Source organism: Medicago sativa, chromosome 8, assembly GCF_051527215.1.
Source record: "Medicago sativa cultivar Bolivia chromosome 8, Bolivia_mono, whole genome shotgun sequence".
In the NCBI taxonomy this organism is placed as follows: domain Eukaryota; kingdom Viridiplantae; phylum Streptophyta; class Magnoliopsida; order Fabales; family Fabaceae; genus Medicago; species Medicago sativa.
Window position 1 is genome coordinate 19287408 of NC_140756.1, and position 15989 is coordinate 19303396.

The following is a 15989-nucleotide window of genomic DNA, read 5'->3' on the forward strand; positions in this document are numbered from 1 at the left end:
GTTTGGTTTGCTTTGGTTCGGATTTTATTTTAAAAATCAACCGAACCAAATCAAACCGCATGCTTTTAGTCTGAACCAAACTGCACCACGAACACCCCAAAACACAAGTACATTGTAAACACTTTCCCTTCACTTCTCACTTCAGCAAGCCCCTTTCATTGTTCTTTCTCACAGCAAGCGCACAACACAAACAGAAGCAAGCACTTTCATTCTTATTAAATTTAGTTTTATTTAATTATTTGATAAAAAAATTGTGCTCACCAATATTTTGAGTCCAGATCCGCCCCTGTGTGTTGCACATCAATCAATGAAGTATGATAAGTCATGCGTTTTTAGCTCATTAAATGATGTGGAGACACATCTTGAATGCATGTGTAAAACTTATTTACACCAGCGTTATATTTCCCATAAATTAAACTCGAAAAAATAAAAGGTGCATTTGATTTGTTAAAAAATGAAGACAGGATAGGACAACTGAAGTTGTACAATGTTGGATTTGTAAAACTGTTTCAGGGACATAACAAACTGGAGGCAAAGGACCAAAAAATTAACATAAATTCTTATCCCTCACCAAACCACAACACAACTTTTTGTCTCACGTACAAGTTGTCTAAAATATCAAAATAACATTTTGTCCAACAAAAATCGTATAACAGGGTCGGCCCAAAGGGGCTGCCACTAAAGCAAGGGCTTTAGGCACCGAGTTTTTAGGTCCCGTATTAGGCCTTATATTTTCGTACGTCAAATTTTGTAAACATGTTCACTCGAAACTCAAGTGGTATGTAAATGAGAAGTCATAGTTCATGTAGCAAGTTTGATTTCGAGTTTAGCGCTAACTATTTTATTGGTTATTTACATTGAATTCTTTTTGCCTTCGGATTTCTATCAATCTAATTCGATGACGGTTGTTCTAAATATATTAGGACAAGTAATGTGTAATCAAAGTTTATAAAAGTTAAAAAATAATTTATATTTGTATCATTTCAATATTATTTTGTTATTTTAAGATCTCTAACAATTGGTAAATACTATCTATATTAAATATTATTTTCAACTCGCACGGGTGCGCGCGCGTGCGCCCACAAACACACGCTCGCGCGCACGCACACACTCATTTATTAAAAATGGCGTGCACTAACGAAGTTGATTATTGCAAAAGAAGATACACTCTTACAATGTGACAAATCAAAATTTAATTTCTAACTGACAAAATACTCATATTTAATTTGTTTTCTTTCTTTTTGGATGAAACCGAATAATCCTCCATCTACCTATAACAATACGTACGGAAACATTATAATTAAATTACGAAATTTCCCCCTGGTCAATAAACCGACCGTTGTGAGTGAGATCATAAGTTTCCAACCAGGGGCGGATGTACATTGAAACATGGTGTGGCAGCTGCCACACCAGATTCTAGCCCAATTTTTTTTTATTTTTTATATGCATGACAAAAGGCACTTGAAGTTCGGGAAAACACACATTCATTCTAAGCCAAGGTAAGTGAAATAGTCAATTGATTCTCTACTTTCTCATTCATTCTACAATTGCTTTTTTTAGGGTTTTAGAATTGTGAATTGAGAATGGGGTTTTTTTTTAGGGTTTGAATTGGAGATTTTCTGTTGTTCTGCAATGAATGAATTTAACACAAAATTCTAACATTGAGACATTAAGTCACTTTGTTTATGAGATACTCTTGATTTAATATATGTTTTGGTTCAAACGTAAATAATTGAGAATTAAAGTTCAAAATTGCTTGTTTAAATAAGTTCAAAATTGCTTGTTTAAATAATTGACAAAGCTAGTTCTTCGACTAGTCAAGCATCGAACACGGATATTGCTCCCAACTCGACCAATGAGGGTATTAAAGTTGTTGATTATGAATTGTTGGAAACGGATCCAGGAATTAGGCCTCCAATTTCAAGCTATCATCCTGACATCCAAGATGAGGTACGTAAAGCTTACTTGAAAATTCGTCGTCACCTCCTAGCAACTTTGTTTATCCTTGGTCTGATTTTGGTGGAACAAGACGTCGATTTAACAAGAATTGGTTTAATTTGTATGACTGGCTTGAATATAGACGATTTTCATTGTAATTTGCATCAAACAAAGTTATATATTATTTTTAGTATAATTTGTATTATAGTTTCTTTAAAAAATTTGCCACACTAATATGAAATGTCTAGATTCGTCCCTGTTTCCAACTATTCTTCAACCTCTTCTTTCCTTCAAAAACTAAACAAAAACAAATTTATTCTTCAACCTCCATATCCATGGCACTCCTTGATGAAATTACCACAGCAGTTCTAAAACTAAATTCTTTAACTTCAATTGCACTCTTCATTGGATTTTCATTGAGCAAATTTACCTCAATTGAGAATGTGGAGTCATCCTGCCAAGCCGGCATCAGCACAGCACGAGACCACATTTATTTTAATATTTGTGGAATTAAAATAAAGATTAAATAAATCTTTAAAACTTCCCTTACGAGACACATCTGCAGACGCTACGTTCCACGTGTCTAAATTTTTGGAAGAAAGAAACTGTAAAGTTGGAACTTCTTTCAACTTCTTAGACCACTATAAATACCATACCTTCCTCTGAAAGTTTTACTATCTTCTCTATTTCTCTTCCAACTCTTTGCAGAAAAAACCACAAATTTCTTTTCTTTTTTCTTCTATCAAAAATGGATTTCTTGAGTGATGATTTAATCCTCAACATTGCTGAGAGAGTTGCCGCTGATAGCATGCATGATCTGTTAGTTTCATGAGAACGAACAAGAGGCATGCAGACCTTTGCAGGTCCGTTGAGGTCTTAAAGGCTTTTGGCAATGACTGCATCGAGTTACTCGATGATCTCAACACGACCCATGGAAGCCTCAGGTTCATGCACCGCTTGTGGGACGCTGGTCACCACATGTTCTGCATTCTCCGATGTCAAACAGAGGAGATACACGTTGCAGACTTCCATTTGTACTATGCTTTGTGTAAGTGAATAAAATTACACTGTCATTCTTTAGTATATTATTTTGCACCGTAGCAGAAAATATTGCTTTTAGATCATTGTTGATCCTAAATTTGTTCAGCAACACTAGAATTCCAAAATAGCAATATCAGACTCAAACTAGGTCCTTAAAAAGTGTAATAATTTTACTGTGTCCAAAATCAGTGTCGCACAATGTAAACAAACATATTCAAAGAGACCCTAGTAAAAACATTGATGAGAACGTGATTTGAGTAATTTAGAGATGTTGGAGTTTAAAGAGCAAAGTGCAGTGTGTGAACTAAACCAGTTGAAAAGATGAAATATAACCAAAGTAAAAGAGAAGGAATGAACTACTAAAGTCTAATTGTATTAGGCCTCATATTTTCGTCCGTCAAATTTTATAAACATGTTCACTCGAAGCTCAAATGATATGTAAATGAGGAGTCATAGTTCATGTAGCAAGTTTGATTTCAAGTTCAATGCTAACTATTTTATTGGTTATTTGAACCTTGAATTCTTTTTGTCTTCAGGTTTCTATCAATCTAATTCGATGTCGGTTGTTCTAAATATATTAGGACAAGTAGCGTGTAATGAAAGTTTGTAAAAGTAAAAAAATAATTTATATTTGTATCATTTCAATATTATTTTGTTATTTTAAGATCTTTCACAATTGGTAATGTCTATATTAAATATTATTTTCAACTCACATGCGTGCGCGCGTGTGCGCCCACAAACACACGCTCGCGCGCGCACACTCATATATCAAAAAGGTCACGGACTAACGGAGTTGATTATAGCGAAAGAGGATATACTCTTACAATGTGACAAACCAAATTAACTATAAAAAGATACTATAAAATGAAAAATTATTCAATACTATAAAAATTTGTCTTGTGTTATGTCATTCTATCTTGTACTGTTCTATTCAATATTTATTGTTTCGCAGCCAAACATTACTATTATAAGATAATTAGATATTTGATTATAGCTGTTGGTCTTGAATCTTGATAAAACTAGAAGTAAAAATTTCCGTTGAAAAACTTTAGGGCATCTTTTCTGAAGTAGTGCATGCATGCATGCAATGCACTTGTTTAGACATTCAAGAAAGAAAGGAAGCATGCATCATTGATAATCTGACTTAACACAGGATCAGACTTTTTTTTCTTTCTTTTCTCTTTTAATTATCTATTCAATATTCCACTTTTGGAATTCTCACGAACATTGAAGGTGCGTGTCACTCTCTGCATGCAATGAATTTTCCACATGCCTCTTAGATATATTGTTTGAAGTTATAGGTGTGAATGTGGACCATCTTCCTCTGACACTTTTTATATTGTTAATTACTCCATCCGTTCCTTTTTAAGTGTCACTTTTGCAGAATTCTTTTGTTCATATTTAAGTGTCACTTTACATAGTTCAATGCAACATTAAATGTTATTTTACTAATATTACCCTTATTTATTATTGTGGAGAGAGAAATATATGTAATGAGATACTCCCTCCGGTCACTATTATAAGCAAAAGTTCACTTTTTAGATACATTGAATGATTAATGTATCTAGTTTTTATTATTGACTAGATACATTAATCATTCAATGTATCTAAAAAGTGAACTTTTGCTTATAATAGTGACCGGAGGGAGTATTAAATAAATAAGGTTATTATAGTAAAAATAGAAATTATTGTATCAAAAGTAGCAACATTTATTGATTGTCTTGGTTTGTGTAAAATGTCAAAATGTGACAATTAAAAAGGAACGGAGGTAGTAATAAACTTGGTATCACATATTGCACATATTATGATTGAGGAGCAACATAACATATAGACGAACGATAGATGTCACCAAATTAACTACTTAAATGATGATCTTTGTTTCATAACCGGTAATTGAAATTGTATTAATCTCAATAAAAAGATAGAGGGATTCGATAAAATCTTAATCGCAGCTAAAACTTTGAATTGAATTAATTTCTTTTATTTTCTTTCTGTTTTTCTTTTCCATCCTTTAGCAATGTAACTAAAAAAAAAAGATCGATCAGATCGGACTGCTAGCATTTCTTCCTCTGCTGTAACAATATACCAGTAAATAACAAATATGAAGGTAAAAAAATTATGATTTTGGCAAAAAAAAAATGGAAATAGGACTCTTTTATTTGTTTATGGGGTTCAAATGATTGGGGGGACCGAATAAATGGGATGTTGGAACTTTGGAAGAGGGGGAGGGGTTGGCACATGGGGCATTGGGAATGCATGAGATGAATCAAAAACTCCATTTTTGTGCCATAAATTGCACACTATTATTGGATTATTTTAGTCTATAAAATAATTACTAACAAAAGATAAAATTAAGAAATACCTGTAAAGAGAGTGACATATGAAGAATGGACATCAGAAGCATTGAAATTATAAATTGTCAATAGTTATGTATGAAGCTCAGATATTGGATATGATACGGATACGATATGATACCGATACAATAATGTGAAAAAAATTTAAAATTTAAGATACGATACGAACGGAAACTTTAATAAAAAAATTAAATATTTAATTGCAAAATATATAAATATAAATAATACTGATAATAAAGAATGTGACAATTAATCAATTACATATATTCGAAAAGGAATTCTTTAAAAACAAATTGAAAAGGAGAACATCATTACTTAATCAATATCATATATCATAAAAATAAAAATAAACATCATTACCTACTTATATTATACTCCTTCTGAAATGAATTATAAGCAAAAGTGATAGTTTGAAAAATCAATGAATGTGATTAAAAATTTAGGTCAGGTACATCAATTTTTCAACTATCATTTTTATTTATATTTCATTTCGGAAGGAGTATCAGACAAAATAAGCTCTAGGAAAATCTTAACTTTTCTAGATCCTTCTAATCATATGAACTAGAGTATCCATATCTCTAGAATTTTCTTTGTAATCAATGTTTCTAAATCTTTCTATATGAAGCCTTACTATAGTAGTATAAATAGGACTCGCCATCAAGTGTCTAGGCATTCAAGAATTCAAGTATCGAAACATTCAAGGGAGCTTCTACGGTGCAGTCAGGAAACTGACTTTTTTGAAAAAGTTAATTTTGATTTTAATATTCATTTTTAAATTGTTAATTACTGATTAATGATCAATAGTAATTCATCTAATAATGCTTGCAACATCTTGGACTTACATGTACTATTTTATCGTTGGAATATTTAACATGCAAACAGAGTTAATGATATTATGTGATAGTCTTAAGTGCTACACTTTGTGGGGTGTTACGCTTATAACAAGGTAAGATAAAATTAGATTAAGTGTAGTCTTCTTAATCTGATGAATTGATGATACTATGAGGAGTGAACTTTTGATGCCATTGTACAAACAGTGGGGTGTTACTCATTACATTTTTGATGTCATTCTTATGACTTCACCAAAAAAGTCATTCTTATGACTTCACCATAGAATTTTCCAACATTCAAATAATAACAGCTTGCTTTAAGAATATTAAAAAGTTTCTCTATTTTTTTCTATCTTTCATTTTATCTCTGAGCTAGGTACTTCATCAATTTTGAAGTATCCGGGCTTCACATTACATTGCATTGTTTTAAATTAAGTTGATTTATCAAATGATAAATTTGGTATTAAGTATTCAGTTCAATAATTACATTGCAATTTTTTAACTCAAATTGATATATCAAATGATAAATTTGATTTTTAAGTAGTCAGCATTGAAGAGTAAAATGAAATATTTGCTTACAAAATGTAACGTCTGGAATATAATGTTTTTATCATTTTATTGAATTCAAGGACTAACTTATAGCTTTACATTTTTTCAGTAAAAATAATAATAACAACAAACAATCTCTGTATACCCTAAAAAAAAACAATCTCTGTATAGTGAACATAATACATTGTTAAAAAACATTTATCTACTACTTAAAAAAAATTATGTATTTGTACAAAAAATATATATTTGTTTAATAATGTTTTATTTTATTTTATTTTATTTTTGTGTTTACTAAAGTTTACCTCTATCAGGCTAATGAACACAAAATGTATCACTTTTCTTACTTAGAATTCAAATTCGAATTTTGATTTTGTGAGTATGTAGTCTCTTATACTCTACTTCTATTGATAAAATATTTATTTATTCTTCTTGTTTTTGGTTAAAAATATTTATTTATTCTACTTGTTTGATTTCAAAACTTCCGTATTCCACCGTCAAGCTATTAAATTTGACCAATTATATTACCAACCCGTGGTAGGCACAGCTGGTAGTGAGTATTTTAGAGATACACAATATTTTTAAAAAATTGGATTTATTTATGATTAGTGAATACTGAATACTATAGTTTTACGTCTCAATGATTGAAAATGGAGTGAGCACTTAACATTATAAAAAAAAAAATAGAGTAAAACTCAATTTAATAATAAAATCCTAAATGAATAAATTACCAAATGTATTTATGATCCAATGAAGACCAATGTCTGGGTTGAATTTTATCATCTACTTCCTGCTTTGGTGTTCTTCACATGTTATTGAAGGCACATGATAAAGATGATGTCATAGAGATATGTATTATTATATATTTAGAGTACAACTACTACACCACCACTCTTCTACCACATGCATTCAATTGTACATGGAACATGCCTTCGTAAGAAGTAAACAAACAAAAACACTGCCATAAAATACAAATCCCTTCCATTTTCATAACATATTTGGTCGGTGTCACAATTTTTAATATGTACTTCATTTCCTCTTTTAAAAACAAAACACACATATAAAGTGGAATCAAAACTTTATATTTAGTTGCTCAAAAAAAAAAACTTTATATTTAGTCCACGGCCAGTCTAAATTGTATTGGTAATCTAATCTTTATAGTATTTTTTATATGTTAAGTAGTTTAATGACTAGAAAGAAATTTATCTAATAATGAAAAATTTGAGATGTGAACTTCAATCTTTACATACTACAATGTCTCTTATGCTCACATGAACTGTTTTATATATTATTTTTTTGTCAAATAACATAATGACTAGAAATTCACCTCTTAGAAAGATGATAAGTGAGGTGTTCGGAATTCAAACTTCGACCTCTACATATTATGATGTATTGTCTCTGCCGGTTAATTTAAGTCCACTGACTCTAAATGATCTTTTAGTTAAATGTTTCCGGACAGTTTGTTGTTGTAAAAATGTTTTGAAGTCGTTAAATAATACGGCAATGTACTATTGGTGACAACGTATATTATTGGATATGTGTACAAAAAAATCCATTATTTACAGTCATACACTTCTATAGTTCTATATGTAGCAAATGATAAGTACAAATGTTGGAAAGATGCTTTTATTCTCAGTTTTGTAGGGGGGAATAAGATACGTCCAATTATAGATTTTAATTAATATCATATATTATATTAAAACTGATATTTTAACTATAGGTATCATGTGATGAAGTTAGGCACATCTGATAGAACCTTCTCATCACCTTAATTGTAACGTATTCAATGTTAAGAGTTCCTTCATTGATAAATTATTATTAATTAATTTTACACTTTAGTTATTTGAAAATTAAAATATAGACAACATATATTCTACATTGTATGTGTTTATTTATAAGATATTATAAGTATTTCATGTAACTTGCATACATTTATCTTTGCGCTTAAGACAATGACATAGTTAATGAGGTTCTAACCAAGATGTGTCTATATTGTTGGTTAAAAACTTGCTCATATTTAGGGCTGGCAATGAACCGAACCAACTCGAAAATAGTTCGTGATTCGATTCGATAATTGATTCGTTGAACTTGGTTCACGAACCAAATGAGTCGAACTTGAGTTGAAAACCAAGCTCGTTAAATAAATGAGTTGAACTTGAGCTAAGTAAAGCTCGACTCGTTTGGTTCATGAACCAGCTCGATATATATATATATATATATATATATATATATATATATATATATATATATATATATAATATTATCTTGCATTTTTTTATACAATATGTAATTTATATAATAATAGAGAAAGCGAAAAAAAAAAAAAAAAAGAAGTTAGTACCTTGTGCAGGCTTTTAAACAAACATGTACACTCAAATAGTCCCACATCGGGGAGTTTTGAAAACACTAAAGAGGAAAAGTATTATATATATATAACAGAAGTGCATTCAGATTCACAAGGTAGAACTTATACTGGCATATGCGCTACAGTAGTAACGTCCTACTACCTTTCTAGGTAGTAACATGCCTAATAGTTTTATTTTATTTTGAGATCTTTTTTTTTGAAAAAAAAGGTCAAAGACATATTATTTGAAGGAAAAAAAACTATTGAAATATGAAATTCGAGCAAACGAATTGAACCTAACGAGCCGAACCGAACTGTTCGTGAACTTTAAACGTGCCGAACTTGAGCTAAAAAAAAGGTTCGTTTCGAACTCGAGTCGAGTTTCGAGCTGAACTAATTCTTATCGAGTCGAGTCGAGCTCAGACAGGTTCGACTCGACTCGACTCATTTCCAGCCCTACTCATATTTAAATAAAACATACAAATACTAAATAATAATATTGCATTTGACATCAAAATTTTGATGTTTACAAATCATTTCTCTGAATTTTATCCTCAACTCTCTTAAGTTACTGGAATATTTTTGACATTGCCAAATTTCAACCTAAATTTTTTGTTGTAAAAAAATATGTAAGTTTGACATTTTGTACTAGTAGTACTTATTTGTCTTGACTATAATTATTTTGCTGTGAAAAAAACTTGTGACAGAAAACCATTTGCCAATCTGACAAGTTAGAATTCAGCTCAACCGACTCAACCTTTTTTTGGTTTGTAGCAGCTTATTTTGAAATGTGAAACTGGCTCAGTCAGAAATTATTTGTCATTTTACAAAACTACATTATACCTATTAATAGCTTATTAGCAACCAAATGTTGTCTCCAATTTGCCATTTGAATTGCTTTGTACACAAACATTATGGTACATAACCTTCATAAAAGGCACAAGCTTATTTTTCTCAGAAAATATTCTACACTATATATATAATCTAGTATATATATAACCCAAATCTTTTACAAGGATTTTTACAATTTAACAAAAAATAAAATATTCATTTGGGCCAGACCATAATGCACCCTCCATGACCCCATCAAAATCACCTGGTTAAAGGTTGTTTTTCTAATAGAAGATGCAGCCAAGATGTCACAGTGACACTAATGACATATACAGACACCTAACTGCATATTTGGAATCGCAGCGAATTTGACGAAACCACGATAGCACCTTAATTTTGTTGAAGCATCAAAATGCAGCTTTTGCCTAAATCACAGTAACCCATTGATTCTATCTAACTCACTGCGGATCCAAACATGCGCTAAGGAGATGAACTATCATCATCCGAGGAACTGTAATGTCTCTTTCCATGTAATCCAGGAAGTGGTTGTGGAAGCATAGGGTTCACTGGAACAGGAAATCTATGAGCAGAACTAATCATGGTCCTTTCATTTATATTACCAACTTCTTTGCATACCCTATCAAGAACTGTTAAGAAGTCTCTTACTACCATGAAGATTCTAAATGGATGAGCTTCTTCTTTAGATAAGTTACCATGAAAATACTCTGTGATCTCTTTCACAAGTGATAAAGCAACACTTTCTTGTGCTTGAATTCTTAAAATCTCCTCCTCAGCCATCCTCATAAACTTGTTCATTGATTCTGCGAATTTACGAACGGTTTCATCTGATCCCGCAGTTTGATTCAATTTTACAATCTCGGCGATGTGTGTGATTCCTTTTGAAAGTTTAGAGACTTCGCTCGTGAGGACTTCGGAGTCCATTGTCGCGGCCTTCTTCACATTCGCTAGATCGGAACTTAGACTAGATACTACTTGAAGACCAAGTCTTCTGCACTTGGCATCGTCAATCAATGTTGCGCTCGGTGTTTGATTAGTAGAAGTATCTGAATGACGAGCTCCTTCTGTTCTAATGATTTCTTGTACAACAAAGTGTAGAAGAGTTGTTTTACCATCTGCACCTTTAACGTCAACCAGCTTGAGAAGTGTATCGAGCTTGAATGCATGCGCATCACCTCGGTTTGTTCCAACATTCATGCGGTTCCCAGTTTTGAGAACGGCCTCTAGAAGCTTCAAGAACATTCTACTGTTTCGCAGCTCTTCACATGCAACCTGAAACAAATGTTTCGATCAGAAAATGGAAGAACCGTAAATTATGGGACATCACTATCGGATTCTACTACACTATCATTACACTTTACCTCTAGAGTCTGAAAGGATTTACGAATATACTCCACTTCAGATTCAAAATTGGCTATGTAAAGCATAGCTTCCACCCTTTTAAATGCAAAAGGTACATCGAGAACTGCCTTCAAAAATTTCTCAGCAGAACCGAGTTTGTTTGGAGAGTCGTCTTTATGTTCCTTCAATTTGCGCTCTTCTTCCTTGCTTGGCGCCATTTTTAATAAGCTTTCAAGTAGTTCAGTTCCAAGCGTATCAGTAACACCTGTTAAAAAGCCAAATTGGTTTAACTTATTTACTTAATCAATATCTAAACAAGGGCTACAAGAAACCTTTTAAAACACATTATAACAAGAGTTTAAATTTTGTCAAAAGTTTTACATTGTCAAAAAATCACAAACAGTCATAGGTATGACTTTAGAAGTGGCTACAATTGAAGTCAATTGTTCTTAATGACCAAACGATTATGATTAATTAACAATGTAAAAAAACTTTACACTGACGGTGTATATATATTTAAATCCTTTTAATGATTCACGTTTATGTAAAGATAAAATTTAGAGAGAGCATCGTAAAAGAGAGACAACGAAAGCATTGATTTATGATGCACACATTTATGCTTTTAGTAGTAACCAGAGGATAGCTATAAAACAGCATAACAAAACTGTAGACTAGCTTCAATTCAATCATTTGATATATGTAATAATAATAACACCACCTAACTTCTTAAATTAAATCAAAGCAAAAGATGTTTGCCAAATTAGTGTTGGTATAACTCTATTGTTTTTCCTTTAAATGTGCAACTACCATTTGCATACCATTAACTAAAATCATGTGCAAGTTGGTAACAAATCTAATCCAAAGGATTCCAAATAAACAAAAACAAACAAGGATTTACGCAAGTGATGGCTTAACCACAACACTTAAATAAGAAATTGTTCAACAACAGATCTAATCAATAATTACTTGCAACAAAACATGAGGGGAAAATAAAATACAAACCTTCCAACAGTGCTTCACACACTTCCTCTACCGTAACATTAACCGCTCGAAGCAAGATAGCAATATTTTGAGACTTTTTCGGATCCAATACCCTATCCTCGTGACTTGGAGGTGTAAGAACTGAACGTGGAGTAGCATCCTTTGGTTTTGGATTTGGTGTATTCACCACAAATAATGTTTCTATCATTTCCTCATTCAACCTGCACCCAATTCAATTCAATCCAAACCAAACTACTTTAGATTTTAAAAACATATTGCAATATAGTACGAAATAAACATCAGAATAATCAACTACTTATAACTAACATTCCCAAAATAGTAACAAAAACAGTTTACTATAATAATCTAGTAAAAAGCAAGAATAAACAACATAGCAATAAGATAATGGCATGGTGATGATAATTGAATTGAAACCCTTACTTAAAAGAGCTGGACCTCAAATGATCCCAAACCATTTCACGATCGGAACTAGCCCTCACTTTATCCCAATGCAAAGGCTTCAACTTTGGTTTAGAAACCTCTTCATTCTCCTCAAAACTAGGTGGTAACTCAACCGGAGAAACCAATGTATTTGAAGGAGTTTGCAACACAAAAGGCCTTGAAGGAGGTTTCAATTCCGGCGGCCTACAAACCACCGGTTGACCAACAGGAGTTGTTGGAGAAGGTACTTCCCATTGCTTCCGCTGCTTCATCGGCATTGCCAGTGGAGGTGGAGGTGGTGGTGGCGGCGGTGGAGGAGCTGAAACTCTATTAGCAGGTGTAATTGGTGTTGAAAGAACAGGAATTTCCCATTGTTTTCTCTGAGAAACACCGTTCTGAATCAAAACAGTTGGTGATTCAGCAATTGGTGTTAACAAGTCAGGAATCTCCCAATGCTTCCTAGAAGCTGGTTGCGGAGGCGGTGGTGGTGGTTGAGTGCTCATTATATCTCTCTCCGGCGATGAAAGAAGCGTTGGTGAAAGTGGCAATGATGAAAGAGGAGAATGTCTAAACCGATCTGAAACATCAGAAATTGTTGGAGACTGATCCAACCCATGATTGCTATGAAGATTCATCATCGTCATCTTTTCCGGCGATGGCAAAGTAAACGCCGACGATGAAGAAGACGATGATTTACCACTAGAAGCATTCGATAATCTCGGCGAAGAAGAACCATCTTCATTACAAGATTGAGTCTTTTCAACTTTTACAAAAGACCCATCTAAATTTTTCGTCGGTGAAAGATTCAACGGTGATAAAGACGGTGACTTGCATTCTCCGGCGAAGGTTTTCTCTGGAGATGAAGACATAGAAGAACAAGACTGCACGTGACGGTTAGAAGAAGCCCGTGACGACGACAACGAGCTTCTTCCAACTTCACTAACAAGTAGTGGCTGTGTCGGTGCCGGAGTTACAACATTTTCCGGCGACTTTGGTTGTGATCTTCTTGGACTTAAACTCACCGGCGGAGAGAGACTAATCGAATGAGAACGATCCGGTGAAGCAGAAGAAGATGAATACGAAGAAGATGAAGAAGTAGATTCACTGCTACTTCGACCCACCAAATTCTCAGCTGAAATTCCGGCAAAAACTCTCCGAGAACCCGACCCATTTCCGTTTAAAGAACCTCTTGGAGAATAAAACTCTTCTTCATCATCTTCACCACCTGTAACATTAGCACCACCATTACCTTCATCATACATCGAGCCTTGTCGCACAAGCGGCGGTAACGGCTGTAGCTCCGGCGAGTCCATTTTTCTTGGATTCCGACCACCACCACCAGCTCCACGTGGATCAGGTAGTTCATCGCTTCGAGAGTTAGCAATAGTACCAAGGTAAAGAAACTCTGAGCTAGTAGAAGAAACGTTTCTCGATTTAGCGATGGTGGGGACGCCACCGTCGCGAGGGAAGAGACGAATACTACTGTCGGATCTGAGTGTTTTATCATCAGCTAAGAATCTTTTACTGCGACTTCTGCGACAGTAAATGAAAGCGGAGATTGCGACGACAGCGACGGCGGCGATGACGGCAGTAATGGCGACGGCGAGGAGTTTGGAAGAAGATGATTTGGTTTTTTGGGTTTGTGGGATAGTTAGAGATGAAATGTTAGCTGGGAATGAAGCAAAGGAAGAAGGTGAAGGTGGTGGTGGGGTTGAGGGGTATGTAGGGAAAAAGGGGGGTGTAGAAGAAGAAGATGAAGTGTTAGGGGGTGTAGTAGAAAATGGGTATTTTGGATTTGGTGATGGTGGTGGTGATGAAGGAGGTGATGGTGAAGGAGGTTGTGAAGGTGAGAGATTGTTGTTTTGTGGAAAAGGTTGATGAAGGAATCTTCTTGGTTCATTTGATGAGATTGGTTTGAAGAAGATGAGAATGCATAAGAAGAAGAAGAAGAAAGAGTAATAGCACATTGTGAAATTGTGTTTGTGTTGTTCTCTCTTTTTGGTGTAGTGAATGTGTTTAGAGAGAGAGAGTAGAGTGATGAAGGAAGAGAGATGAGAAAGAAAGGAGAAGTGGGAAAGAAGAGAGTGTGAAAAGGTTGAAAAACATAACATGAGATGGTAAAATTTGGGTAATGGTGGATCCAGCTAAGATTCTGCTTGTCCTTGTGTTTTTTTTTGTTTATGTTATATGATGATCTATTTGCATTATTCACTTGATCGGTTACTTTTTGATTAATTATTCTCCACTCATAAGAATATTTTAATTTAATGTTGGAGAATGTTTAAATATTGTTTGAGTGACAATGATTATTAAGCAACTAAAATAAATAAGTTTCGAAAAATGTTTACCCGAACATTGATTTAAGAAGTAAATCTAGTAGGTATTGTATTAAAAATTGTATAGTCAATTCTTTAAAAGTTAAAAAAATGTCATTTATAATTTAAAAGCTTCTTTACAAAAAAGTTATATAATTATTATTTGATCAAAAATAATACCATCTCATATTTTTAAAATAAAATTTTATTTATAAATTTTTTAACCAATGCATGCATCACACTTGTTAGAAACGTTTTGCATTTCTAAATAGAGTACACTAACATTGTCTCATACTTCGGTCACTATTATAAGCAAAAATTCACTTTTTAGATTTATTCAATAAATGATGTATGTAGTCTATATATAAACTACATACATCATTTATTGAATGAATCTAAAAAGTCAATTTTTGCTTATAATAGTGACCGGAGGGAGTAAGAATTAAGGATTTAAATTTTTTAAGGGTAGTGTTAACTTGTGCCCTTAGGGCACATGTTAAGAAATTCAAAAAGAGAAATATTCCCTTAAACTTTGTGCATTCAATTCATTAAAACATTAAAAATTAAATTTAATACACGCATTCCAATACATTATTTCTATATTTGTCTTCTAAACTTGTGCCTTGAGGACACAAGTTAACATTTCCTATTTTTTAATGATAATAAAATTAAGAATGATTTAAACAAATTAGAAAAATCTTACAAATACGTTTAGAACACTTGTTGAAGAGTCAACATTTTAAAGTTAAAAAAAATACTCTTTTGAATAGTAGCTCTTTTTGTTCCATAACAAGTGTCCTTAAGACGTTTCTCAACCTAATCTTTTAAATAAATGACCAAATTTTGACTTTTGGAAGTTCAAAATTGTTGTTTTCCGTGCTAAACTATTACTCCCTCCGGTCCTAAATATAAGCAAATTTGACTTTTTACATTCATTCAATTAATGATGTATGTGGTCCATAATATGAACCACATACATCATTAATTGAATGAACCTAAAAAGTGAAAT

At 32.9% G+C, this 15989-nt stretch overlaps 1 protein-coding gene across 1 annotated transcript; it reads right to left on the reverse strand.

The window, feature by feature from the left end:
• Positions 1-9980: 9980 nt before the first annotated feature.
• LOC146897586 (formin-like protein 1) lies at positions 9981-14736 on the reverse strand. The gene is made up of 4 exons (XM_085736106.1): positions 12666-14736; positions 12246-12445; positions 11264-11508; positions 9981-11174 (listed from the first exon to the last, which is right to left on the reverse strand). Exons 1-4 carry the CDS (start codon positions 14630-14632, stop codon positions 10365-10367), a joined length of 3222 nt encoding a protein of 1073 aa, XP_085592232.1. The 5' UTR covers positions 14633-14736; the 3' UTR covers positions 9981-10364.
• Between the last annotated feature and the right edge of the window lie 1253 nt (positions 14737-15989).

Excerpts from the sequence above, each read along its gene's own strand:
- LOC146897586 (XM_085736106.1), bottom strand. The coding sequence starts at position 14,632 with ATGTGCTATTACTCTTTCTTCTTCTTCTTCTTATGCATTCTCATCTTC. Across the intron at positions 12,446-12,665 it reads TTGAGGTCCAGCTCTTTTAA|GTTGAATGAGGAAATGATAG; the intron begins GTAAGGGTTTCA and ends AATTGGGTGCAG. Across the intron at positions 11,509-12,245 it reads GTGTGAAGCACTGTTGGAAG|GTGTTACTGATACGCTTGGA; the intron begins GTTTGTATTTTA and ends GCTTTTTAACAG.